This window comes from Equus caballus, chromosome 28, assembly GCF_041296265.1.
Source record: "Equus caballus isolate H_3958 breed thoroughbred chromosome 28, TB-T2T, whole genome shotgun sequence".
In the NCBI taxonomy this organism is placed as follows: Eukaryota; Metazoa; Chordata; class Mammalia; order Perissodactyla; family Equidae; genus Equus; species Equus caballus.
In genome coordinates, this window is record NC_091711.1 from 30,756,281 (window position 1) to 30,783,657 (window position 27,377).

The 27,377-nt window shown below is 37.4% G+C and overlaps 1 protein-coding gene across 2 annotated transcripts in view; it reads left to right on the forward strand.

The window, feature by feature from the left end:
- UTP20 (UTP20 small subunit processome component) overlaps positions 1–27,377 on the forward strand; it is a 92,895-nt gene that overhangs the window by 24,785 nt on the left and 40,733 nt on the right. For both annotated transcript variants that reach the window (XM_014736768.3, XM_001496795.6), the window contains exons 17-29: positions 513–575; positions 1,643–1,801; positions 3,331–3,407; positions 4,876–4,955; positions 5,198–5,441; positions 8,514–8,699; positions 12,056–12,146; positions 13,220–13,305; positions 13,887–14,012; positions 17,770–17,936; positions 19,593–19,801; positions 24,803–24,946; positions 25,634–25,713. In XM_014736768.3, coding sequence (XP_014592254.1) covers positions 513–575; positions 1,643–1,801; positions 3,331–3,407; positions 4,876–4,955; positions 5,198–5,441; positions 8,514–8,699; positions 12,056–12,146; positions 13,220–13,305; positions 13,887–14,012; positions 17,770–17,936; positions 19,593–19,801; positions 24,803–24,946; positions 25,634–25,713 — 1,712 coding nt within the window. The remainder of the gene's footprint in view (positions 1–512; positions 576–1,642; positions 1,802–3,330; positions 3,408–4,875; positions 4,956–5,197; positions 5,442–8,513; positions 8,700–12,055; positions 12,147–13,219; positions 13,306–13,886; positions 14,013–17,769; positions 17,937–19,592; positions 19,802–24,802; positions 24,947–25,633; positions 25,714–27,377) is intronic.

A 27,377-nucleotide genomic window follows, 5' to 3' on the forward strand; every position in this document is an offset into this window, starting at 1 on the left:
AACGGATTGCAACAGGATTAATTGGGGAGCTTAATAAAAATAAAAATTTGGGTTCCCACACCCCAAAATTCTGATTCAGTAGGGTTGAGGTAGAACTGAAAAATCTGCATGTTTTTTGAAAGCCCTCGAGGTGATTCTGCTGCTCGTGCAGGAGTATAGAAATACCCTGAATATGTTATTTACAAATGAAAATCACGAATTTCAGTGGAATTGGAAGCTTAATCATTTGTACTTATTTACAAAGATGCTCATAGTGTCACAGTTCAGAGAAACAATATGCTTTTATGGGCAACCTTGTCTTCGTCTAGTCTGGTCATTAATTGTTCCATGTGCCATTTGAATGAGATATTGCTTAGTATTGAACATGAAATAAGGGATAGAATAAATATGTATTACTCTGACAAGTGGTATATTTTTCATAATTCTATAAGACTTAGATCTCACTGACTGATAATCAATTTCTTCTTATGTTTAAACTTCGGAGTTTGAAACATGCCTTTGACTTTCTCTAGGTTCGACTTTTGACAATAAGGATCCTAAACCACTTTGAGGTTCGACTTCCAGAATTGATAGAGGTATTTTAACAGTTCAATTTGGATAACTTTTTAAAAATGTAGTTTCAGATGTATTTTTGTTTCCAAAATGATAATTTTGTAGAAAATTCAAACATTAATTAAATATCTATCATAAAAAGTGAAATTTTTTTTGTAATTCTTACTCCTGTCCCCCCCTCCCCAGCCCCCAACAAGGCCACCACTGCAAATCCAGTTAATTGGTGAATATTCTTGCAGACGTTTTGTATACACACGCACTTTTAAAAAATGATATCATGGAGGTTTTTCCGTATCAGTACCTCTAGTCCTACCTCATTTCTTTTGAAGTTTGAATAGTACTCCACAGTTTGAAATATCTTATTTAACTAGTTCCCTGTTGATGGATGCTTAGATGGGTTGTTTGTAGTTTTCCATCATTTCCAATAATACTGCAGTGAACAACATCCTTACACAGGTATATTTGTGGGGGGAAATATTTAGAAATGCAAATTACTACTTCAAGAAGTAGAAATTACGTCTACTAGAAATAAAGTTGTATGGTGAAAGTATATATATGTTTTCTTTATTTCAACAAATGTTACCAATCAATTTGAGTCATTTTGAGATTTACTTTCCTGTTTTTTACTTGTCATTACTATGCTAGACACTAAACCTAAATTATCTACCAAAAAGTAAATGGTGTGAGGAAAAATGAATCATTTACCCAAAAATTGTTGGGGCGGACCCAGTGGCTTAGTGGTTAAATTCGCATGCTCCACTTCGGTGGCCTAGGGTTCACTGGTTCAGATCCTGGGTGCAGACCTAGATACCGCTTGTCAAGCTGTGCTGTGGCGGCATCCCACATACAAAATAGAGGAAGATTGGCACAGATGTTAGCCCCCCAACAATCTTCCTCAAGCAAAAAGAGGAAGATGTTAGCTCAGGGCCAATCTTCCTGACCAAAAAAAAAAGAAAGAAAAGATTTTGCTTATTTAATTTAAAACACTAACATATGCCAGTTTTTCTTTTTTAGACCTTTGGTCACATCGTTGTTCTTTCTGGAAAATCAGAATACTGATCTGCCTCCTTGGTTTTCTCTGGTTGTTCAGGATGATGGGCTCTCAGAGCGTCAGTCTGCCTTTGCTATATTACGCCAGGCAGAACTTGTTCCAGCAACTGTGAACGATTACAGAGAGAAGCTTCTTCATTTAAGAAAACTAAGACATGATGTGGTGCAGACTGCAGTCCCTGATGGGCCATTACAGGAGGTATAAAACAGTGGTCAGGGGCCGGCCCCATGGCCTGGTGGTTAAGTTCAATGTGCTCTGCTTCCACGGCCTGGATTCATGGCTTTGGATCCTGGGGATGGACCTACACCACTTATCAGCTGTGCTGTGGTGGTGACCCACATACAAAGTGAAGGAAGATTGGCACAGATATTAGCTTAGGATGAATCTTCTTCAAGCCAAAAAAAAAAAGGGAAGATTGGCAACAGATGTTACCTCAGGGCAAATCTTCCTTAACAACTACAACAACAAAAATTCAGGGCCAGCCCCTTAATGTAGTGGTTGAGTTCGGCGTGCTGCACTTCGGCAGCCCAGGTTTGCGGGTTCAGATTCCAAGCATAGACCTACACCACTCATCAGCCATGCTGTGGTGACGACCCACATACAAAGTAGAGGAAGATTGGCAAAGATGTTAGCTCAGGGCGAATCTTCCTCAAAAACAAACAAAAAAAAACTGTTCTTTTTTTCTTTTTTACTTAATTTATGCTTTAGTATATGTTTAGCTGGCTTTTGAAAAGAGGAGCATACCAAGTAGTCACAAAAAAAAAAGAAATTTTTAAAACTGATAAATCCCCAGTTTTCTTACATGCTTTGAGTTAAATGGCTCTGCCAGCCTTTTCAACAGTAGAAATAATTTACTGTCCTCCCTTTCCCTGAGTATTTGTGTAGTATGTGAAGGTAGGTAGGAAGTGGCAACAGGAGGATTCAACATCAAGTTTGAAGCCTGACTTTCTTCTCCAGATTTGTTCACTGCTGTGGGACATCAGCCCTATACCTTTTGTACAGGGATTTTCTGTCCATGATTCTTGAAGATACATCACAGACTCCTTGGGAATAAGGCCAAATGGAGGCATTCCCCCTCAATGAGAGCAGTTCTGTTCTTAACCTGTGTTATATGTTAGTGTCCTTTGTTACATTTCATTTGGAAAAACGGTTCGGCTGCTAAAGTACATACAAACACCCCCCTCCCAAATAATAATAGAACTACCATTCTACGTGGTGCCTCCCTAGCACATGGGGACGTCAGTAACCGTGACTGTCGTTTCAAAAGGCAACTGAGAAAACTTTAGACCCTCTGAACTGAATTCTTTATTTAATGCTTAGTTTTGAGAACTCAGACATCTGCTTGTGAAGTCTCTGCTGCCATTCACAGCATACGTTCTTGGGTTCTTTGCCCTCTGTGCTTTATTGAGTACTGTAACAGCAGTATTTGTTAGAAGGGAATTTAATCATGAGTCAAATCTGTTTACTCATATCTGTTCTTTAAGCGTGGACATTGGGGTGAGTTTGAATACTGTCTTTAGTGATTCCTCTGTGTTAAATAGCAAGTGGCATTTTGGGGAGAGGAGGAAAATTATACACTGAATTTTGGATTGGTACCTACAACCTTTTTCGTAAAACACAAACTTCCTTCCAGACCTCAGGTTGTCTGAGTCAGGATATTTGCATTTTGGGGGCCATTCTGTTATAGTTTATTACCCATTTACTAAACTAGTCTCTTACAATTGCAGGTGCCACTTCGTTATTTATTAGGCATGTTATATGTTAACTTCAGTGCTCTCTGGGATCCTGTTATTGAGCTCATAAGGTAAGCATGGATTAAATGAATGAAGCTGTTATGCTTTAACTACTACAGAGTAATAAGGCCAGTATTATCCTCCTAGGTGTGATTTAAATGAATAGGTGTGTATAGTATTTATAGCTACCTTAAATCCTTTGTGGGACAAAGTGAAGAAAAAATAAACATTAATTACTGTCTCTGAGGCCAAGTTTTTCAACAGTTTAAATGTTATGTCTAGTTTCTTTGTACATTGAAGTAACTGTGGAGGACTTTTTTTTTTTTACTTTATATTCTATGTCTGTATTGTTTAATTTTTTTTGCAATAACAAAGTATTGTATAATAATTACATAATTTTCTTTATATGTATTGAGTCATTGAGCCAAACTTTAAAAATAAGAACTTTTTAAAACTCTTGCTGTCAAGTTTCCAAAATCCCGTTAGCTCTAAAAAGGATCTTAATAATCACATAGAAAATACCTATGTTCTGCCTCATATGTAGAAACCCGTCCATTTGGAAACATTTCTCTTCATATGGTCTACTCTGGCTTTTTGTCAAATTGGAAATATGTCATATGTGGCCTCTCAAAACCTAAGTATTAGTTCTTATTTGACAGAAGCGGAGGAAACAAATCCCTTTCCAATTTGGAACCAATTTGTCTGCCTTTTACTGCCCTTAAAGCCGTCAAACCATTATGCTGAAAGCAGGGCCTTCTAACATCAACTTCCGGATTTTGTTTATTGCACTTAAGGAGGAATCTGACGTGTGCTACCAATAGGCACTATCAAAAATGTTAGCTCTTCAGTTACTGAATGCCTTTAATGGTTCTTCATAGCTGGCTGGGCTGTCTTCCTGTTGGGTACATCTTTCTGTCTAAAAATCGGTTAATTTTTTACAATAGTCAACAACATATATAATTCATTTCTCATGTAAAGTTTATGCATATTCTCAGAAAATTAATGACAGAAAGAATATAAACATTTTGAGAATATTCTTGCGAGGATATCAAATTATGTAAACACATATGATTCATCTAATTTCTCCTTCTTAAGTTCTGAAAGTTAATGTTTCATGTAATTAGTGAATATTTATTTTGCCTTTGTGTTAATGATAAGTATATTTGAATTTGGTGGAGGAAAAACCAACATTTTAAAATTAACTTTGAACAAATTGAGTTTTCTGTCTAAACAGAGGCCTCTCTTTCCCTTGATGGGCCATACCTCATACCCCATACTCTGTTCCTGTTACCATGCCTTAAAAATAGTCTTCTTATATAGATCTACTTAGGTTTTTAAAAATACCCTGTAGTACTTTATGACTGTAAGAATTCTTTGTGCTCAGTGCAGGCATTTTGAAAAATGTAGAAAGTACAAAAGTTGTTTACAACCCCACATTCAGGATAATTTAAATTAACATTTTAGTTATATCTTTTCACTCTTTTTTTTTTCCCTATAAGGACCATTCCACATTTTTTGTTTTATGATCTTTTCTCTTAGTTCTCATGCACATGAAATGGAAAATAAGCAATTTTGGAAAGTCTACTATGAACATCTAGAAAAAGCAGCTACACATGCTGGTATGTAAGGGGATGTGAATCAGGGCTGAGAGCAAAAGTGTCAGTTTAACTGTTTAATTTTGGCTGCTTGATTACACATGAAATTGAGGAATATAAATGAGAAATGTATTATCTTTGATAACCTTTGGATATGGTTGATTGTTTCCTTATATTGCTAGAGAAAGAAATTCCCTTATGTGAGGAAACTAATAGGACAAATGTTAACATTTATCTAGTGGTTATGATGACTTTTTTTCTTTCAGAGCAAGAACTGCAAAGTTATATAAGAGATGAGGAGAAGCCCACTGGAAATGAAAGTTGGGAGCAGACTCAGGAAGGAGATGTTGGAACTCTTTATCTTGAGCAATTGGCATTGAAAACCAACTGTCAGGACAGACTGGACCATACCAATTTTCGATTTTTGCTCTGGCGAGCTCTAGCAAAATTCCCAGAGAGGGTAGAGCCACGGTCCAGGGAGCTTTCCCCACTTTTCTTGAGATTTATCAAGTAAGTGTTCCCTTCTAGGAATATGTCCCTGGTAGGGTATGAGGAAGAGAAGGTACAAAATATTAGGCTCCCAGATTGGCTGAGTTCTTTCTACATTTGTCGTGTTTTTGTATCATTGGCGCATCTCTGAAGCACTGGTTCTATCAGATAACAACTAAACTAGTTTTGTTCACCACTGAATTTTACATGAATTAAAATTTAGCCTGCCCACAAATGGTATTAATAAAAACTTCCAGTTCACAAAATAAGGAGACCATATTGACTTAGATCAGTGTACAAAGGCCTTGTTATTTCTTACTCTCTTGTTCATTGTTTTCTTGCCTGCCTAGAGTTTAAAAGTATTTTGCAGTAACCCAACCCCAGCCACTCTGTTTTGAACCTCTTGATTGTTTCCCATGATGCTGAGGAATGTACTCTCAAAGTATCACAAGAACTTTCTGGAGCGTTGTTTTGTTTTGACTAGATATGCTATGTGAGACTCAGATTGCTTTAAAACTCTAAAGATAAGGGATGTGGTACACAAAACAGTACTAATCAATCAAAAGAAAGTATGTTTTCCAGTAGTATTTCATTACATGGGAAAATACCGTAGGTTAGGGTTGTTTACCTTAACAGTGCAAACCATAGCACACCTGGCTTGTTTAAGGAACAGCAAAGAAGTCTGAGTGGATACAGCAGAGTGATCCAGAAAGAAAGTAGCTGAAGATGAGGGCAAAAAGTTAACAGGAGACCAAATTGTGTAGGGCCTTTAAGTGGTAAAAAGGACTTTGTTTTTTTCTGTCAATGAAATGGAAAGCCAGTAGAAGGTTTAACAGATGACATGACTTAAATTTTCTTAAGGATTTTTATGGCTGCTGTGTTGAGAATAGACTGTAGGGGGCAGTGGTCAGAGCACAGAGACCAGTTAAACATATTGTAAAAGTCCAGGTAAGAAATGATGGTGACTAGATCAAGGTGGTAGTAATGCAAATGATGAGAGGTGGTTGAATTCTCGGTATTCTGGGAAGGATTTAAATTCAATAAGATATATTTTTGAAGGATTGCAGCTAGATCAGCCTGCGGGATTTGATCAGCCAACAGATCAGATGTAGTATCTGTTGGATTGATCAGCCAACAGATTAGATGTGGTATGGATGTGTTGGTGGAGGGGAGTGCAGGAAGGGCAGCGGGGGGACGAATTGAGGATGTCTCTAAGGTTTTGACCTGAACAGCTGGCAGCAGAGTTACCATTTACTGAGGTTGAGAGGAATGCAGAAGTTTTCAGGTTTGTGGGGAGATTAAGAGTTCATTTTTAGACATGTTAAGCTTGGGATACTAGATAGACATCTAAGTAGATGTGTTGAGTACACAGTTGAATTTGGAATTTAAAGTTCAAGGGAAAGGTTTGGTCTTAAGATAATAAATTTGAGAATTGTCAGCATATGGATGGCTCTTAAACTTATAAGACAGGGAATGAAGCCACACCTAGAGTGTGAATGTAGGGAGAGACTGATACCAATGTTTAGAGGTTGGGAGACAAGGAACCAGCAAAGGAAACCAAGCAAGAGTGATCGAAGAAGAACCAAGACCACTCAGTATCCTAGAAGAGAGAAGAGGCTGTAACAGAAAGTGGGTCTCTGAGTTTAAGATTTAGAGACTAAAAATACACAATTTTTTAAAATATTTAAGATTAGTTGGTAATGATTACCTATACACATACTTTTGTAGATGATTCAAACTAATGGAAAACCCGAAGGTCACCTTTAATTCTGACTTTGAAATATATTATGGGCTTTTTATTTTTACTTTGTTAGCTAGAAATTTATATTTCTAAATATGTTTCAAACATTTTGATATTAGAACTAATTTGTGAATCTAAACATTCTTTGAGAAGAACCAAACCGGAAGCAGGAATGAATGACTAACAATGGCGAAAATATCCCAATAATAGGTGACATTTAATGAACACTTGCTGTGTGCTAGACACTCTCATAAGTGCCTTGTGTGAATTATCTTAATTAATAAATGAAGGAGTGAACATGCTGTGCATGGAGATAAAATTTAAAAATATGCTGTGTGGTTAATCAAATGTTGAGTGTAATAGGAATGTTATTAAGTGGATGATGGTACAATTTGTAATTGACAGAGCAACTTTGCTCGTTTCATTCATTTATCCATTTTTTATTAAGTGCTAGATCCTGCTTAGTGAGAATACAAAATTGAATATGGTAGTGTTCCAGCCTTCCAGTTGTATATTAACCTGGAGTTTCTTCCAGGTGTGTTGGTAGGATGTTATCCTCAACATTCTCATGTTATTTATAGTGTATTTTTGAGTGCGGACTTTAAAGTCGGTCTGATCACTTTCCTTATATATAGCCCAGTGCCATGCACAAAACAGACAACAAACAAATTATTGCCGGATGAATGAATTAAAATGACACAAAACTAATGCACTCAATGACAGTCTTCTTGAGAATATTAGCTACCTACAACAGTGGACCAAAATTGAAGGGATGGAATTCAGTAAAAACCAATGTGAATACCAAATGCACCAACTTAGTTTAGAAGAGACAAAACTTAAAGACCTTCTAATTTTCATTGCCACGACATTCAGTTTGAGTCTGTGTCGTGTTGTGACTACCCCCAAAAGCAGCAGAGTTGATAGTTCCATTTGTCTTATCAGACCATACCTGGACATTTTTTAATGGACATTGGCAAAGTAGAGTATATCTGGTAGAAAGTGACCAGCATGGTCTTCATGCTATACTTTAATAGAATCCACCCCTACACCTGCCTCCCCTAGTTGTGGTTCCAGAGACAGGGAGACTGATTTCAGCTCTGTCCAAAATAGACATTCCAAGTATTTTCAACAGTGTAACAATGGAACGGGCTGTCTTCTTCAGTTCATGATTGACTTGTCAAATAGGGTGCTTAAGAAGGGCTGAATAAAAAAGAATAATGTTGTAGAAGAGGCATGAGGTGTCTCAGATGTCTCTTCAGTGAGTGATTCTGTGAACTGTGGACATACCTCTTTCGTAAACAATTAGAACATTTCAGCTTCATCTGTCTTATGTCACTCTCTTTCCACTGCAGCAATGAGTATTACCCAGCAGATCTGCAGGTTGCTCCAACCCAGGATCTGCGAAGAAAAAGCAAAGGAGTGGCAGCAGAGGAAATAGAAGAAGAAGCTGCTGCTGGAGATGATGAAGAGTTGGAGGAGGAGGTGGTGCCCCAAGATGAACCCTCACAGAAAAAAAAGACAAGAAGAGCTGCGGCAAAGTAAGTTCAACCTTGCTGATAGATCACGGGTGACTGGTTCTAGGAGGAACGGGAAGAGATCTCTAATGTGAAATAGCCCTGGACAAAATGAACTACTCAGATAATTATTTATGTAAGTGCTGCATCTTCCTGGGATTTTCTTTTATAGCCCAAAGAAAACCACCAGTATTCTGAGTTTTTTATTTGCTTGCTTATTATTATTTATTTTTTCTTGTTCAGCCACAGGATGTTAGTGTTGGGGGGACTTTTGAGGTCATCTTATCATAGCTCCTTTTTGTAGATAAGAGTGTTGGGGCCTGGAGCTGTTAAATGCTCCTTGACCTTTGTCATTTGCTTTCCCAGCACCAGGTCATTGTGTTTGTGTGCGAAGGGAACACGTAATGGAACATCTTTTCTCTTGTAAATAAGCATGTCAGCACTTTTACTTTGCTTTTTGACTTACCTCCTTCTGGTTACTTTTTTTTTTTCATGCTGTTACATTCTCCTCCTTATTCTCTGGATTATTCATTTAACCTAAATTGTTGGAAACCTTAGGAAAAGAAGTGATCACGCTTTCAGAAGTTACTCCAGCTTACGTGATGATTGTCTGAATTGGGGCGTCAAAAACTGGATTGGTGCCTCTGTGTTATTTTAAGACTTTAGATCTCAATCTGGTATGCCCGTTGAGTCTTTCCCATGAGCCATTTCGTAGTTCATCCATGCGGCCACTGTGTTGAGTGCCTTTTACTAAGTGCTGGGCTACAAAGATGAATGCTACACTGCCTCTGCAATGCAGGGAGCACACTCTAATGCCTGGTGAAATATTCTCAAAGGAGAAATGTTTTTAAAGGAGTTACAGGAGCACAGTAAGGAATGACTCAATTGTGCCACACAGGGAAGACTCACAAAGGAGAGGGCACCTTTGAAGCTGAAAGATGGAAGTTTGCCAGGCAGCTAGCGCAGCGCAGCACTTGCCAGCTAATGGAAGTAGTGTGTAAAGCACAGGGGCAGGAAAGATCGTGGCCAAGCTCTATGGAACTGCAGTTCCTTCTCTGCTTCTGCCTTCTCACAACTCTCACATCCTATCCCCTACTACTTACTTCCTCTAAGACAAAGATTGCTGTTTTCTTCTTTATATCCTTCAGCATAAGAGCTAGCAAAAGATTAATTCTCATATTTGTTTGTTGAATAATTGAATAAGCTATTTATCCATTCACACCTCTTCCTTTCTCACTCCTTGACCTTTGACCTTTGCTGTGTCCTTGCCTCGTTTCTACCAGTTGAAATTCTGTTCAGGCTTCAAGGCACAGTTCCCATGCTCCTGCTTCACTGAAGCTTTTCCTGTTTTTTAAACTGAAAGTTGTCTTACCTGACTCTAAACTGTTAAAACAGCATTCATACCTATATTATAGTGTTACTCCTTGCCTTGGATATTAATTTTTTATAGATCTGCCATGTAAATGAGAAAGTCTTTAAGGTCTGTGTCTTAACTAATTTTTCTACCCCCTGTAGCCAAACCTAGACTATTGATAGCATAAACCATCATAGAAAATGTGAGCATAGTGATTATCACATTCTTGGTGCCATCTCAGTGTATTCATAGTCCAAGTTCATAATCTTTCATGGAACATCTCCTCATTGGCAAGTATTTATTGAGAACGTGTAAATTAGCTCCTGTTCTCTTTGGCTCTTTGAGGCTACATGGCACATGAAAAAGGTACTTAATAAATGTTGGGGATAGGAGTTGATGTTTCAATAGAAAATTTTAAAAGTTTATTTGTAAAACTGCAAGAGCTCAGCGCTAAGTTATTACAGGGACATTACATCAGTCAGGGCTCTCCAGAGAAACAGAACCAAAGAAATGGAGATGTATGTATATATGAAGAGACTTACTTTAAGAAATTAACTCCCGTGATTATGGGAGCCAACAAGTCCAGAATTTGTAGGGCTTGACAGCAGGCTGGAAACTCAGGCAGGATTTGATGCTGTAGGCTTGAGTCTGAAATTCATAGGTACGATATCTATGTTATAGTCTTGTGGCAGAATTCTTTATTTGGGAAGCGTCAGTTTTTGCTCTTAAGGCCTTCAACTGATTGGATGAGGCCCATCCACATGGTTGAGGGTAATCTTTATTTAAAGTCCACCAACTCTAGATGTTAACAACATCTACGAAATAAACTTTCATCGTAACACCTAGATTAGTGTTTCATTACATAACTCAGTACTGTACCCTAGCCCAGTGTCACATAAGGCTAATCATCACAGAGATTGAAACTAAGTATAAACAATAGTGCTACCCTTACTCTTATTTCTCTGTAATATCTAAAGAGGTCATAATTTCCAGCTTATTTTCTCTATATTAAGTAGTGGGACTTCCACAGTTTTGCTTTCTTTTGCCCAGGAGCAGAGGAATGCATTGTTTGCTAAATTCTTAGGAGCAGAGGCCCCACAACTAGTATTCTTTCATTTAATCCTTGTGGAAAACCGGGGAGGTCTTGCCTTCGTCAAGATGAGGAACTGAGACTCAGAGACATGAATTAAATAACTTCTGCCAAAGTCACATAGCTCAGGATGGCAGAATCACACACGCAGTGTGCTTTCCACCTTCTTTGCTTCTCCCTGCTTTTGTTCTTGAAATAAGCAAATAAAATCTCTTCGAACCTTGACAATTTATTCGTTCAGAGTTTTTTTAAAGTTCTAATATATCGTATGGATTGTACACAGAGAGAAAACAGTTTTCTCAAGTATTTTTAAAGCCTCCTAGAGCCTATGGATTAGGAAGAAATGAAGTAGAAGCTCTCCTCTCAGTCTGTTTTAGTAGATGATATAATTTGCTCTGAGGCAGTCCCATCTTCAAGTGTAACTTTTGACCACAGAACATTGCTCGCTCTTCCTCCTTCTGGGTAAGCAAGAGGCATGGTCACCTAAACTCGACCCTCTGTTGCCTGACAGCCGTATTTATCTTAAATGAAAATAAGGAAGAATATATTTTAACACTTCCCTGTTTACTGCATAGAAACTAGACAAGGAATCGAATCATTCCAAAAATCATCTGTGTTCTATTTTGGAATGTATTATTGTTTTGATTTCTTTCTATGTTTGGTTTAATTTAAGCTATTCTAAGCACATTCTGAATGATTTTCTGGGGTAGGGAACCTGGATTTCAGGGGATGGCCTGCCTGAGATTTGGAATTTCTGGAGAATAATTTTCTCAATAATTAAAACTTGTTTGTGCAATTAACAATGAAACTCTAGTCAAGGTGTTTTTGAACACTTGTCAGAGAGACTAAACCTAGTGAGTACTATCATCTTAAGAAAATAATCTTTGTTTTTTATCTGTAGTACCCACTTTCTCCTTTTATTTTTCCTTTTCTTAGGCAGTTAATCGCCCATTTGCAAGTTTTCTCTAAGTTTTCGAATCCACGGGCCTTATATCTGGAATCCAAATTATATGAACTGTATCTTCAGGTAAGTAAATTAAATTCTTGCCACTACAATTCTTTGAACTTTTCTCTACCATTTCCTTTGCCAAAGTAACTTTTAGGTTTTCAATAATTGTTGAATAGGGCCCATGTCTACATTTTAAGTATAATTTGTTTTTAAATTAATAGACTTTTTTTTGTACTTTGAGAAATAATTTTAGACAGCGCTAATTCAGTTGATTTTAAAGGCATCTTTGGTGACTAAACATTGGCTGTATTAACAGTGAGTGTAGCAAAACATGAATTACATGATGAGAATTAGCTTTTGGAAGGGAGGAGGGGACGTGCCGAGAGCAGTTGGCTACTTTTCACATCCAGGTAGGTTAACCTTATGGAGCTCTAGGATTTCAGGATCTGTCAGATTGAGTTCAAGCCGATAGTTGAAATAGTCTGTTGCAGTCACAATATATGACCCTGAATTCCAGAGAAGGTTGCAGAAAAAATTTAATGTCAGAAGCAGAAAAAGCATTGGATGTCATTCTGAGCCATCTGGGGAAACTAAATTTTCTTTTTCATTTGGATGTTTTTTAGATGAAACTTACATAATTTCAGCAGAATTTATCCATGTTCTGCGCATAATTTGGATATAACTTGTTTATAAAGCCAGAGCTCAATAGTCTCAGTTATCCACAGGAAGCAGAATTCTGAGCTGACATCAGAAAGGCCTCAGAGCTGGGTCTTCTTTCCTGGCATCGTACTGCCTGCCAATACCTTCCTGGTATTATATGAGCTTTTCCTTGTCACAGGACCAGCCCACCTGATGTAAATCCAGATTCACGTAGAGAATTGGTCTTGGCAGAAACTGATAGAGCCGAGTGTCTGGCATGTGGGATGCAGACGTCAAGAGTTTTGTTTCTGTTTTGTTCTGTGCATATATTCTATTCATCCTCCTTTACCTCCAGGAAAATGTAAGGCTGTTGTCAGGCATCAGCTTTAACCTACCTCTAAAGATTTAGATTCTAAGAGATCTAATTTAGCAAATTAATGCAAGTAAATTGCTATCGTGTGGTACATGTATATGTGACTTCATTAATTTATTCTACAAAATATCATTCTTAGTTGTTGCTACACCAAGATCAAATGGTGCAAAAAATAACGCTGGATTGCATAATGACGTATAAACATCCACATATCCTTCCTTACAGGTAAGTTATTTGAAGCTAAAGAAATGCTATTCTTTGGCTGATATTTGTCTTTCTACCTGACAGCCTCTTCTAAAATAATTTCATGAAGGCCTGGGAAATTTCCTTCTTTTCTAAGGCAATCATAGTGCTATTTTCAGGTAAGAAATGAAAATTGGAGGTATATTTGTTTGTTAAGAGTGCTTCTCCATGGATAATAATTAGATAGGAAAGAGAATATTAATTGAAAAGTATGTGTTGAAGAAGGTGATATTTCTCCTTGCTTATATAATGTCGTAAAATCTTAGTGATTACTTTGGGAATCACAATAATCACTTTCTAAGAACTGAAGAAAGCTTTTGTATTATGCTCTTTTAGACTGCTGAATTATTGACTAAGTCTAACTCCTTACCATTCCTTTTACCTTTTAAAATTTGAAAAACTGCCATTTTGGAAAGTATTTTTGTAAAGATTTTCCTTTATGGATGTCAACCACAATAGAGACTATTCTTTAATACCTATTTCAATTATACGTATTATTCTACGTATTGCATTTTTTAAAAGTACCGTTAAGTGACGATTTGTGTTGTATTCTATTTTTAAAGGGAAAACTTACAAAGATTGCTTGAAGACAGAAGCTTTAAGGAAGAAATAGTGCATTTTAGCATTTCTGAAGATAATACAGTAGTGAAAACAACCCACCGAGCAGATCTGTTTCCTATTCTGATGAGGTATTTACACTGTCTGAAAACTGATTTTTTAAAAAGTTGATCACAGAAACAATTGTGAATATTAGTATTATAATTTTTTTCTCCAGTTGTAATGGAATATTTCATTTTGTATTGTCTTTTGATTTTTTTTTTTAATTGGACCTTTTGGGATAGTCAAATCGTTAGAGAGACTTACTTTAGAATATTTTGTCCCTAACATGAGGAAAGATCTTACTGTGGCATTATTTTAGTAATAATGTTAAGAGCCAGCCCTGGTGGGCTAGTGGTTAAAGTTCAGCACTTACCACTTCAGTGGCCTGGGTTTGCTTCCCTGTCACGGAACCACACCACCCGTCTGTCAGTTGCCATGCTGTGGCAGCAGCTCACATAGAAGAACTAGAACAACTTACAAGTAGGATGTACAACCATGTACTGTGGCTTTGGGGAGGAAAAAAATAAAAAATAATAATAGTCTTGAAATTAATTCCAATATTTCTCTAAGTTTCATTTTTGAGAAATACTAAAAATAGTTCATTCATTTAGTAGGTAACTAACTATGAGATATAAAAGCTGTTGATTTTTTGTGTTAATTATTTAACTATCCACATTACAAAACTTTGTTATTATTTTTAATAGTTTTCCTTGGATTTTCTTGGTTGAAAAATAATAGTAAATAACCGTTGTCAGATTGTTAGTCCCCTGTTTAAAAACCCTTTGAGGTCCTATTCTACAAGAATAAAATAGAAAGTCCTTACTAGTCTTTAGAGGGCCTGGTATAACCTAGCCCCAGACTGCCTCTCTAACCACGTTCCTTTCATTTCCCACCCGCCTCAGAGCCCAGTTCAGAGTCTTTTGGACTTGTTCATCCTTCTGCTTGGGACACATGACAGCTAACTCCTCTTCTTTACTCAGTCTCATTTCAAACATCCTATTATCAGAGATGCCTTCCTTGACCTCTTTATATAAAATCACTCGTTCCCCTAATCACTCTCTAGTCCCTTACCTCCCTTTATTTGTCCTCACAATATAGTCATGTGTCACTTAACAATGGTGATACGTTCTGAGAAATGTGTCATTAGGCTATTTTATAATTGTGCAAACATCATAGAGTGTAGTTGCACAAACCTCGATGGTATAGCCTACTACACGCCTAAGCTATATAGTACTAACCTCTGTAACCAGTGTTGTATATGTGGTCAGTCGTTGACTGAAAGGTCACTATGCGGCACGTGACTGTACTTAATCATCCAGCATAGCCTCTTTCTTATTGTTTATCTCCCCTGCAGAAGGTAAACTCCATGGCCCCTAGTAAATATTGGTCAAATTAATTTTTTATTGTCTTTGTTTCCATATTTTAATCTATGTATTACCTCCATAGCCAAGAAGAATTAACTGTGATGGTAGTGGTTGGGTTATTTTCCTCCAGAGCAGCCGTTCTTAAAGTGTGGTCTGCTCGTTCGTGTCAGGGGGCTGTCCCTAAGACACTTTCAGCAGGTCACCAAGGTTATAACTTTTTTCATAGTACTACTAAGACATTATCTTTTTTCATTGTGCTAACGCTTGTGCCGCAGGCAAAAACAGTGTAGGGTAAAACTCCTGGTGCCTTAGCATGAATCAGGACAGGGGCTCCAAACTGTGCTACTCATTCTTCATTGCCACACACCTGGAGTTTATAAAAAGATCTAGTTTCACTTAATGTCCCTCATGAGTCTCAACCCTAGAGTACGTATCTTTTTACCATTCTGTATGGCGAAGTGGAAAATATGCATAAAATACTTATTCTGCACACTTGTTGTCTCCAGAATCACATGTTTTCCAAATAACTGATGCATGTTATAGAACCATGCGTGGATAAAAGATCCCTTCAAAGTGCAAGATAGATTTTAATGTAACAGAGTTCACAATGTATGTTGATATAGTTTCAGATTCTACATTGAAACTAGCCTTAAGAAACTACCACTTGTGGAAGTTCAAAGTAGTGTCAAAGTAGAATATCCACAATTATCGGAAAAGAATTATCTGAAAGTTAAAAAAATATTTTTTCCTTCTCCAACTGTATATCTGTAGAAGTCTAGATTTTCTTCAACTGCAATATCTTGCAACAGATTGAATGCAGAAGTAGATGATGAGGATTCAGTTATCTTCTAATAAACCAGATAATAAAGAAATTTGAACAAACAAAAGTAAAACAATGCCTCTAGTCTCACTAATTTTTGGAAGGGAGTGGTTTGGAAAATATAATTTTTTATTAGAAATGTTATTTCTGTTAACTTGTTTTAATTTCTATATCATAAATATCAATAGATAAAACTTACGTACTTAAAAAGTCTTTGGGGACGTCAATAATTTTTAAGAGTGTAAAGGGGTCCTAATATCAAAAAGGTCTAAACCACTGTCTTTGAATTTTGAATGTTAGGTCAATAAGTTTTATCATGTTAAGAAAGTAGGAGGCCCACCCTGTGGCTTAGTGTTTAAGTTCGCACACTCTGCTTCAGCGGCCTGGGGTTTCACCAGTTTGGATCCTGGGCACGGACATGGCACTGCTCATCAAGCCATGCTGAGGCAGTGTCCCGTACAGCACAACCAGAAGGACCTACAACTAGAATATATAACTATGTACTGGGGGGCTTTGGGGAGAAGAAGATTGGCAATGTATATTAGCTCAGGTGCCAATCTTTAAAAAAAAAAAAAAAAAGGAAAGAAAGTAGCTTCTGTTACTGGGTTATTTAGAATTTTATCAGGAGTGGATGTTGAATTTTATTAGAACGCCGACTGAGCATGTATTAAAATGGTCATATTAACTTTTTCCTGTGAGCTATCGTTCTGTATCAATCTAATAGATTTTACTAATGACTCTTCCTTCCATTCCTGGGATAATCCTCATTTGGCTTTGGTATAGTTTTACTGCAGCACTGGATACTGTATTTAAAAATGCTGTTTTTTCTGTTTATAAGCAAGATTGGTATATAGTTTTATTTTTGTTCCTTAACCAGTCTCAATATCACAGTTATACCACTATCATAAATGAAAAAGGGCTGTTTTCTTTCTCTCTGCTATGAAACTATATAATATAGAAATTATTTTTCCTTGAAAGTTTAAAAAATTCACCTGTAAAACTATATGAGCACTATATTTTCATTAAATTGAAATCTTTTCAGTTTCCTTATTTTACTTACAGTTATATTCTCTAGTTTTGTTTCCTTTTAGTTGTATAGTCTTGTTTTCGCTTTGCCTTGATTAGACTTACCTGTGGCTTACCTATTTTATTGCTTTTTTTTTTTTTGAGGAAGATTAGCCCTGAGCTAACTACTGCCAATCTTCCTCTTTTTGCTGAGGAAGACTGGCCCTGAGCTAAGATCCATGTCCATCATCCTCCATTTTATACGTGGGACGCCTACCACAGCATGGCTTTTGCCAAGCAGTGCCATGTCCACACCCGGGATCCAAACCGGCGAACCCCGGGCTACCAAGAAGTGGAACATGCGAACTTAACCGCTGTGCCACCGGGCTGGCCCCCTGCTTTTTTCTCCCACAAAGAACTACCTTCTGGCCTTTGTCTTTACTATTTCCTTCTTCCTGTTAACCTTAGCCTTGTTTTTTTATGGTTTGTCTAAATTTGTATGCTAAGTATCTAATTTCTATTTTCATTCTTCCTTGTTTCATAATATATCCATTTAAGTCTGTTGCGTTGCTATCCTAGTCTTTTAGAAAAACAAAACAGCTAGTATTATGTTTTAGGATTAACATGCAAACAAATCGTGTTCTTTTAACTTGTTAGAATTTTGTATGGCCGAATGAAGAATAAGACTGGGAGTAAAACCCAGGGGAAATCGGCTTCAGGCACCCGGATGTCCATTGTTCTGAGGTTCCTCGCTGGGACCCAACCTGAGGAGATCCAGATCTTCTTAGACCTGCTGTTTGAACCTGTGAAGCACTTCAAGAATGGTAGCTCTCAACTGCTTCTCACTCTGAATGCATGTTGTCCGCTGTGGACTTCTAATGACTAGGTTTCCCATGCTTAGCATCTTTCTAATGGAGTTGCTCCTCCCAGTCTCAATGCTGGTCCTTTTGCTGAAATGCAATTCATTTTAACTTTGAATTACGTGGAGCTCACGATTGATCCTGGGGATTATCAGCATCCATGTGTTTGTAAGCCCCTGATTAGAAAATGTGTATCTTTTTTGTTGTGCATTTAGGCTATTTGAAAAATGGTAAATACTTATCCCTATACAAGGAGTAGGTTTCCTCTAAGAAATATAAAGCATGCTGCTAAATTAATCTCCATTGTCTTGGTGTTGACTCATTGATTGGGTCATTCATAATTGAGTAATGATTTGTTGAATACCTTTTGTGCCCTGGACACTCTGTTGAAAATAGAAAAGTGACTATTTATAATCTGTGCCCTCAACCTCACAGTCTAAACAAAGTGGATGTAATAAGTGTATACAATGAGCTGTAAGACTCTGTGGTATGTTCTCTGGTATGCAATGTTAGTAATTAATAATAATAGTCGCTAAAATTTATTGAGTGCTTACTTCATGCCAGACATTATAATGGACCCCTTTACATACGACTCAATTGTTCCTTAAAACCACCACATTGAGGTATCATTACTTGATACCTCATTACTTTTGTCCCCATTTTACAAATGAGGAAAGTGAGGCTAAGAGAAGTAGGTATTTTGCTTATGGCCACTCAGCTAGAAAATGATGGAGTTGGGATTTGAACCCAGATCTTTCTGACTACAAAACTTCTGCTCCAGTCTCATAATTGCTTTGCTTTAGGCAAACATAGATATTTATTTGTAAGGTGGTGTGTTGCATATGTTTCGTATTTTTTTTTATGATAATGGATCCAGCTGTTTAAAAGGTTTTCATTCATTATAGTATTGCCCTGTGAAGGAAATTGGCTCTAATGAATACAAAAGTTTTTGTTCAGTGTAATGGCCTTCATTGTAGGAGGGCAGCTATAAATGATGCTCTTGTGGATGGACTACTTAGGTGTATGAATCAGTAAGCTCATGATCTCATACCGGTTGGTTTGAAGTCAAGCTCAAACATACAATTCAAGTCTTTAAAGTGTGAAATCAGTATGACGGCTGTTAGAAAGGGCTCTTGTTTTATTTATTCACCAGGGGCTACAAGACAAATAAAACGTTTGGTTCTCAGCCTTCAGGGAGTTTGTAATGTAACAAGGCATTCTCTACGAAACTGCTGAAGTCAGCGTAGTTAGTGAAAGCTGTATGGAACGTTGCTAGTTAGAATAAAAGACTGTTAGTAACTCAGGTTTTGAGGAATAGGATAAATAGGGTGACAGTTGGGTTTAGAGACTTAGTTGTGTCACATGTTTCTTATTCTGCTTTATTCCTTAGTTTCTTCATCTCTAAAGTAATAATAGTAAAACCTATCATACCTAGCTCTGAATATTTAGTAAGAATCAAAAGGGGATAGTACATGAGGAAAGTACGTTATCATTTATAAATCATTATAACAACAGAAAATACTGTACTATTGAGGAAAATTGAAAAGAAGCTATAATTATAAGTAATAACAAATGAATATTTCCCTTTGCATGATATCTCTGTTCCTCTGTTTTCACTAGGAGAATGCCATTCTGCAGTCATTCAAGCAGTAGAAGATTTGGATTTGTCTAAAGTTCTTCCTTTGGGTCGTCAGCATGGTATCTTAAATAGCCTTGAAATAGTATTGAAGAACATTAGTCATCTGATCAATGGGTACTTACCAAAGATTTTGCAGATACTGCTCTGTATGACAGCAACTGTATCACACATCCTTGACCAACGAGAAAAGGTGAGAGAGACTCACTGTAGAGACTGTCTTCTTGGGCTGATATGAGTCTGTGTCTTACTTCGGAAATGGGTGGGGGCCCGAGTATCCAACATCCTTCCTAACATCCATCCTAAATCTTTCTTATGTAACTCTTTGAAAGTATCTCTTTAAAACAATCTTCTTCCATATATTGGGAATCTTTGTTGTTATAAATATTTATGTATTGCTAGAAAATGCAAATGATATCAAGTGTATATTTTAAAAAGGGGTGAACTAGTAGGGAGTGAGTTAGTTCTGTATATGTCTCAGAAACCAAAGTCAGGGATGGTTGATGTTTCTTAGATTTTAATTTCAGGAGTCTAGAATTGTAGACATCTTCCAAGTCTCATTTATTCTGGATGGTTGGAGAATGAATAGAATACTGTTAGCATCGTCCTTGTTATTTTGAGACAGAGTTCCTCAAAGCTCTTTTAAAAGTAAATGCTTGCTTACTATAGGTATAGTGTTTGAATGAAGGTAAGCAGCAGGATCAGACAAGACAAGCCAGCCTGCTAACTGCCAGGAGGCTTCACAAGATGGTGCTCAGCAAGTTCTCTTCTGAATTGTATTCAAGACAGTATATTTGTGTTCTGTTGAAGCAGGTATGTGGACATAGGTGTACTCTGTGGAGTTTAGGGAAACTTAATGTCTTATGGACTGAAGGCTTCTTGGAGAAAATGGAACTTGAAGTGAAGATCCAGACTCAGACTTCTGCTGTTGATCCTCAGTTAATGATAAATAGGCACAGTTTTAATTTGGCTAAAATTCGTTTCATTTGATTTATGGATATGCCTTGTAAATTGCCTCAAATATGGCCATGATAATGGAAAATTCACAGCCAAAATTTTATGCTGCTTTTTGGGGCTGTGCATGGATATAAATCTGCTTTAGTAATGAAATAATATTCTCTGATTACCAAGATCTGGAGATTTAGAACACACCTTCCATTTTGGTAGGCACCATTTTATTTTCCTCATTCTTTCTTTTGTGCCTTCAACAAATATTAATTGAGCCCCTACCAATGTCAGGCACTGTTCTAGGCACTGGGGATGTGGCAGGAAATAAAGGAAACGGAAATTCCTGTCCATTTATTTATTCAGTAAATACTCACTGCATGCCTATTACCTACCAGACACTGTCCGGGTGGGGAATGAGGTGAGGACTCAGGATCATGAGGAGAAAAATAATAAATAAATACACAAATACTTAGAATTATGTCAGATGTTCTGAGAGGAAAATAAAATGACACCCAACTACAGATCTCTGAAAATCATTCTCTGTGTAGCTCTTCCCTCTCCAGTACTCTGCCCTGTGAATTCTAGCCTCTTTGGCCTCCCCAAGCCACACAACTCTGTCTTCTCATCTTAGGAAGATGGCTGGATTCTGCCTGGGCTCTTCCTTCCCACACTAATGCCTGAAACCCTCCAGGCGGGAAGCTGGGGATGTCTGGGACTCACCTCATCTGTTTCCCTCTCTTGGCACTTAACTGTCCTCTGCTGCCTGCTGTCCAGTGTCTGAAAATCAGTGTGGCATATATTCTGTTCAGTCTTTTAGTTGCTTGGCAGGGAGGCTAAATCTGGTCCCTGTTGCTCCAGAAAGGAACAGCCAGAATAATCCTCCAGCTAACACAGGGCTGGGAACAGCTCATGTTCCCAAACAGCCAGAGCAGAAACTTTGTAATACCCAGGGTGTCAGGAAGAGTCCTTGGCAGGAGCCTGCCTCAGTGCTGGAGCAGATTAGTCCTGTAATAAAGGCTGCTTTGACATCACCTAACAAAGCTTAAAAAGATCACACTTTTTCCAAGTAAATTAACTGCGTCCCAGAACAAAACTCAAAAACTTGAAAAATTTAAATGAAAATAAAATTCACGGTGTCTGACATCCAGTCAAGTTTTACCAGGCATGCCAAGAAGGAAGAAAATGTTGCTGATAATGCGGAGAAAAAACAATCAATAAAAGCAGATCCAGAAATGACAGAGATGATAGAATTAGTCAAGGACTTAGAACAGCTCTTGGAAATACACTCCATATATTCACGAAAGTAGAAGAAAGCATGAGCATGTTGAGGAGAGACAGATAGATGTGAAGAACTTAAAATGAGGGAATGTGATAAGAGGTGACCAAACTTGGGGTGGATGGGTGCTGTTTTTCCTAGGGTGGTCAGGGTCCTCTCTAAGGAGGTGATATTTGAGCTTATACCTGCCCACTCATGGGAAGAATATTTCAGGCGGAGAAAATGCCTAGTAGCGCAAAGTTCCTGAGGTGGAACAGTCTTGGCGTGTTCTAAGAACAGGCAGAAGGCTGAGATGGCTAGCACACAAGGAGTGCGAGGAATCATATAAGATGAGGTGAAGAGGTAGGTAGGGCCTCGTGGGCTATGAGGAGGAGCTGGGTTTACTTCTAAGGGCTCTGGGAAACCTCTGAGAGGTTTGAAGCAGGGGAGTGATAAGGTCTGTTTGATGTTTTAAAAACGTCACTTTGCTTTGTGGAAAAGAGGCTGTGGGGGGCCAAAAGTGGAAGCTGAAAAGAAGTCTTGAACAATTTTTTGTCTGTGTTACGTGAGTTTCAGGCCCATAGGGAGAATTATGTGAGAATTTTCACTTTTGCTTCATGGCAAGTGATAGTGACTTTATCTATACATGGATATATTAAATCATGAAAAGTTAGAGGTTTTATAAACCCTGTGTAAGTCCTCTGACTTTGGTTAACTTAGAAGTTATTCAGTAACGCATCCTTACTCCCGAATCAACAATCAGTAACTCAAAGGACCATTTATGCAATTTCACAGTTCGTTAGTTAGTGAAGTACCCAAGCTTCCTGACAGATAGGGGCTTTCCTTTTTTTTTTTTTTTTTTTTTGATTCTTGAATGAGTCCAAAGAATTCTTTGAAATGCTGTACTGAATTATTGCACAGTAATATTGCTTAAGTGAGTTAAAGTTCTACATTTGTGTGTTTGAGCTAAATTATACATTTACTTTTTTGTATCTTTCAGATCCTCCAAGACATTGACTGACACTGAAAAGTATATAGTGAGGGTTGTTTTGGTTGATTTTACTTTTTTCGTACATATCAACAGCATAGTAACTTGTGAATGTATATAAACTCAGTCATATTGACTATTCCTGTAGCAACTAAACTCTACAAATGCCTACTTTCAGAGTTTTTCTCCAGGTTATTCCCAAAGTTACTGAGTAAACTGGGCAGCTGGCCCTGTAGTTAGGGAGGTGAATAGAACATGTAGATCCTACGAAAAGTAGTTGCTAGAAACTTGATGGGTATGTGAAATATGATTCCTCAGACTTGCACAGCAAATTAATGGTATCCTTGTTCCTATTCACTTGAATTTAAAATGTGCTGTTTCAGATTCAAATACTTCTGTTGATCAGAGTATCGGGTTTTTGTGACAAATAACTTCCCTATTAGTTTTCTTCACAATATCTTGGCCATGTGACTTGATATTCATTGTATTAGAGCATTTGTGTTGTCTTTATAAATTTCAGAGTAGTTTTTAGATTTTGATGTAGGTAATTAAGGTCATATGTAAAAAAAGTTGCCACTTATATCTCAAGAGCTCACAATATATTAATCAAGTGGAAAAGCATTTAGGGTTTGAGTCTTCCCCCATTTGTTTGGTTTTTATAACATTCTGTGCTTGGGAGAAATCTCTTCTCAAATTTATAATCCCCCCTTACCAGGTATCTTCTGCATTTTCAGTCTCCCACATAATTTAATAAATTCTGTTCAGTAAGATTTTAGGTTGGTGGTCTAGTGGTTAAGATCCAGCACTCTCACCACCATGGCCCGGGTTGGTTTCCTAGTAAGGGAGCCACACCACCTGTCTGTTGGTTGTCATACTGTGGCTGCTGTGTGTTGCTGAAAGCTATGCCACTAGTATTTCAAATACCAGCAGGGTCACCAACGGTGGACAGGTTTCAGCAGAGCATTGTCTGATGTGACATCAGAAGGTGAGATGATGGCGCAAAAAGACTGAACAGGGTTCCCCTCTGCTGTATACAGCGTTGCTAAGATTCAGATTGACTCAACAGTAATAACAGCAACAAAAATTTTAAGTTGAGGTCAGGACTATGGCTGTCATGCCATTGGACCCGTTGGTGGGAGGTCACTAAATTGTTCTACTCTGAATCTGAACAAAGTGGCTGCGTGTTTGTGATTTTATAACTCGTAGAGAAGGAGATGCCAGTAGAAGTAGCAGTATCTCTTATAAAAGAAGTTTGCTGTTAATTCAGACATCCACCCACTCCAGCCTCTGTGCCTCTCAATAGACAAATCTTGTTTGTTTCCAAATTGTATTTTTCTTTGAACTGTGTATTTTGACATCTTCTAATGCCTTAATTCAGTTGCTTCATTCTCTTTTACTGCATGAAGTATTCCACTGTAGGGAGAGACTGTAAGTTCTTTAACTAATCCCCTAGACTAATTATAACAAGAATAATTGAAAACTAGTTTTAGAAAAGGCAAAAAATGATACAAGTATGACAACAAAAAAGGAAAGTGACTTTCGTTTGAAATGAAGGTTTTCTATATTTTTTTTCTAATCTAAGGTATCCTGATGGCAAAAAAAGAAGTTTTGTTTAGAATGTGTTCTGTTCATAGGAAGAAATCAGGCTTTTATTCGAGACAATGACTTGAATAAAAAAGTAACACAATGTAGAACACAAAACAGCTGTTCTGGTTGTGACTTTTTTCCCCATAAGGACATTCTAGTGTGGTTTTACTGGGCAGTGATAATGGAACACATCTCACCATCTGATTTTTTGTCTCTCTGCTTTCCCCATCTTGTTCAATGAGAAAAGCATTATGACTTCCTCAGTTGGACATTTCCACGTGAATCAGGGCCAAAGTCAACAGACTTAATAACAGGATTTCCAGTTTGATTCTTAGCCATCTGAGCCAGACTGCCTCCCTGAGGAGTCAAGGGTAAAAATGATATATTTTTTTCAATAGGAGATCTTTGTTTTACAGATACAGCTGAGGTTTATTAACCCACTGAAAAATTTAAGACGTCTTGGAATCAAAATGGTCACTGATGTCTTTTTGGATTGGGAGTCCTATCAGTTCAGAACAGAAGAAATTGACGCTGTGTTTCATGGTGCAGTTTGGCCCCAGGTAAACCTGGATTTCTTTATTTGGCCCAGATACCTGCTGCTGCTTCCTTTGTTGAATATCCATCTTAGTCTTTTCTTCTACATCAAGCCTTTATTTCTAGCAGTTTTAGAACACTTCTCTTTGCCTCCACTACCACCTAAAGCTCAAGAGCTAGTTTCTGCAGTGCCATGGCATTTATACCTAAGGCTAATTTGACTGTGATTGTGTCTCTTAAGCAAATGTAACATAACTTTTGTAGCACCTCACATGATGTGCCTCTGGATTTTGACAAGCATGAGGGAAATACACAGGTATTTTTGTTACATATTTCCTTGTTTGATTTCTCTGGTTGTAATCACTTGATGATAACTGGTATAGTTATAGCTAGGAAGACTGAAGGAGAGACTTCATTTTAGGAAAAATTTCTTACTGCTTGAGCTCTGTCACTTCTGGCGAACTGCAACCTAAAGTGCCTTGTTCCTTTCAAGTGTCTAGCACTTCCATGCGCCATCTTTGCAGTTTTTCCTCAGTAGATGTTATTTTGGATTCCCTTATTTTTTCCTCAGCTGTCCTTTGAATGTTCATCTCTGTCCTTTGGCTCTTTTACCCTCTTGTGTGGTTTCTATGCTTATTCTGCTTTTAGTTGTTTTTTTCCTACAAGTCTGTATAGGATTTTATGCTGTATTCTGTTTTTGTTTTGTGTCCCAGATCAGCAGGCTTGGGTCTGAGAGCCAGTATTCTCCTACTCCTCTGCTGAAACTAATTAGCATCTGGAGCAGAAATGCAAGGTATAACCTTTCTGTTTCCCTTTTTTTAAAAAGTGTTTTAGACAAATCTAGTCAAAACTAGTCAAGACAACTAATAATATCATTTATGATGTTTCCCTATAGTGAACTACTATAGGTCCAAATAAAGAGAGTAAGGCAGCTGAACTTAAAAATAGACAATTTAAAGAAAAATACAGGTTGCTAAACTAAAATATGTATAGTGTGATGCAGGAAAAATGCTGTGCGTGTGTGTAAATAGAAAATATCTAGAAAGATACCTGAGAAACTGTTAATGTTACCATAGCATTTGGAGGTTTGGGTGGGCCAGGGCGGGAAGGGAGACTCTTTGCGATACATCTTTGAAGTGTTTGAATTATTTATAATTAGAAAAAAGAAAAAGTAGATAAAATAACATTTTGCAGTTTAATGTAAGTAAGAATTGTAGCGTGTATGTTATATCAAAACGTACACATTTTTGTGTTTTACTCCTTCATTAAAACTTAAAAATTATAAGTTTTGGAATTGACAGGGATGTTCTTCGAATGTGTAATAATTCTGTCAGCAGTTTGATTTGGCCTGGCAAAGGGGAAAACAGACTGTGAAACACACCAGATAGTAATATCAGGACATAAATATGATTTTTTGCATGCTTGCTTGAAAATAAAAACTAATTGCAAGTGGCATGCTGTCTTTTTCCCAGTTCCCACTTAAAATCAGAAAAATTTCATAGACTTTTTAGATTTTTTAGACGTCTTATATTCTTTGTAAAACTCCATCTAAATATGCATACAGCTCTCATAGTCATAAATCAATATCCTTTTGAGGATGTTATGAACTGTTAATAGGACCTTCATCTACCGATGGTTCAGAGATACTGTGTTACAGACCAAATGCGTATTTACTGAGGAGTGTGGAAACTTTACCTATGTTGTTTATCTCAGTGATGGAAACAAACATAAGTTTGCCCTGATCTGTTTTGAAGAATGAGAGAGACACTAAAAGAAAACATTTTACTGTTGATTCAGTAATGTTAAAATCTTGGCATTGGTTTTTACAAAATTGGGAGCATGCTGTATAAACAGCTTTTGGTTTTGTTTTTTTCACGTACCATTATGTCATGAACATTTCCCCATGTCCTTAAATAGTCTTCAAAAACAAACCAAAGACCTTGACATTCTTCCACAGCAAAGCTTGTTTTATTTTTACTGGGAGGAAGGGTTCTTTTCATTTATTTCCCAATTTGAGAAAGCAGTTACATATCTTGTTTTATCACTGGACATTTATAAGCAGCACTTTAGGCGTATTTGAGAAATGTTTTATAGTTGTGTAATTTTTATGCAAATAAGCCATGAAGGACTTTCATCCGAGAAGACTTTACAGTAGTGGCTCAGTTTTGTGTTAGTTGGGTCCTTACTCTAGGTGTAGATCCACATCACTGGATGCCGCTTCGTTCTCTTCTGCAGTTCCTCTTTCATTTTTGGTTGGAGAAAAATAGAAGTCACATAGCAATAGAAGAGGTAGGCAGTAGAGCTTTATTTTCTTTTCTATTTAACACTTAACCTGAAGGAAATCTTCAGAAGGGTTAACTTCCCTTGAAATCTCCATAGCAACAGCTGTGCATTTTGTAGTTGTGTGTGAAAGAATTAATGAATGAAAATTTTGGAACCACTTGATGGGAATGTTAC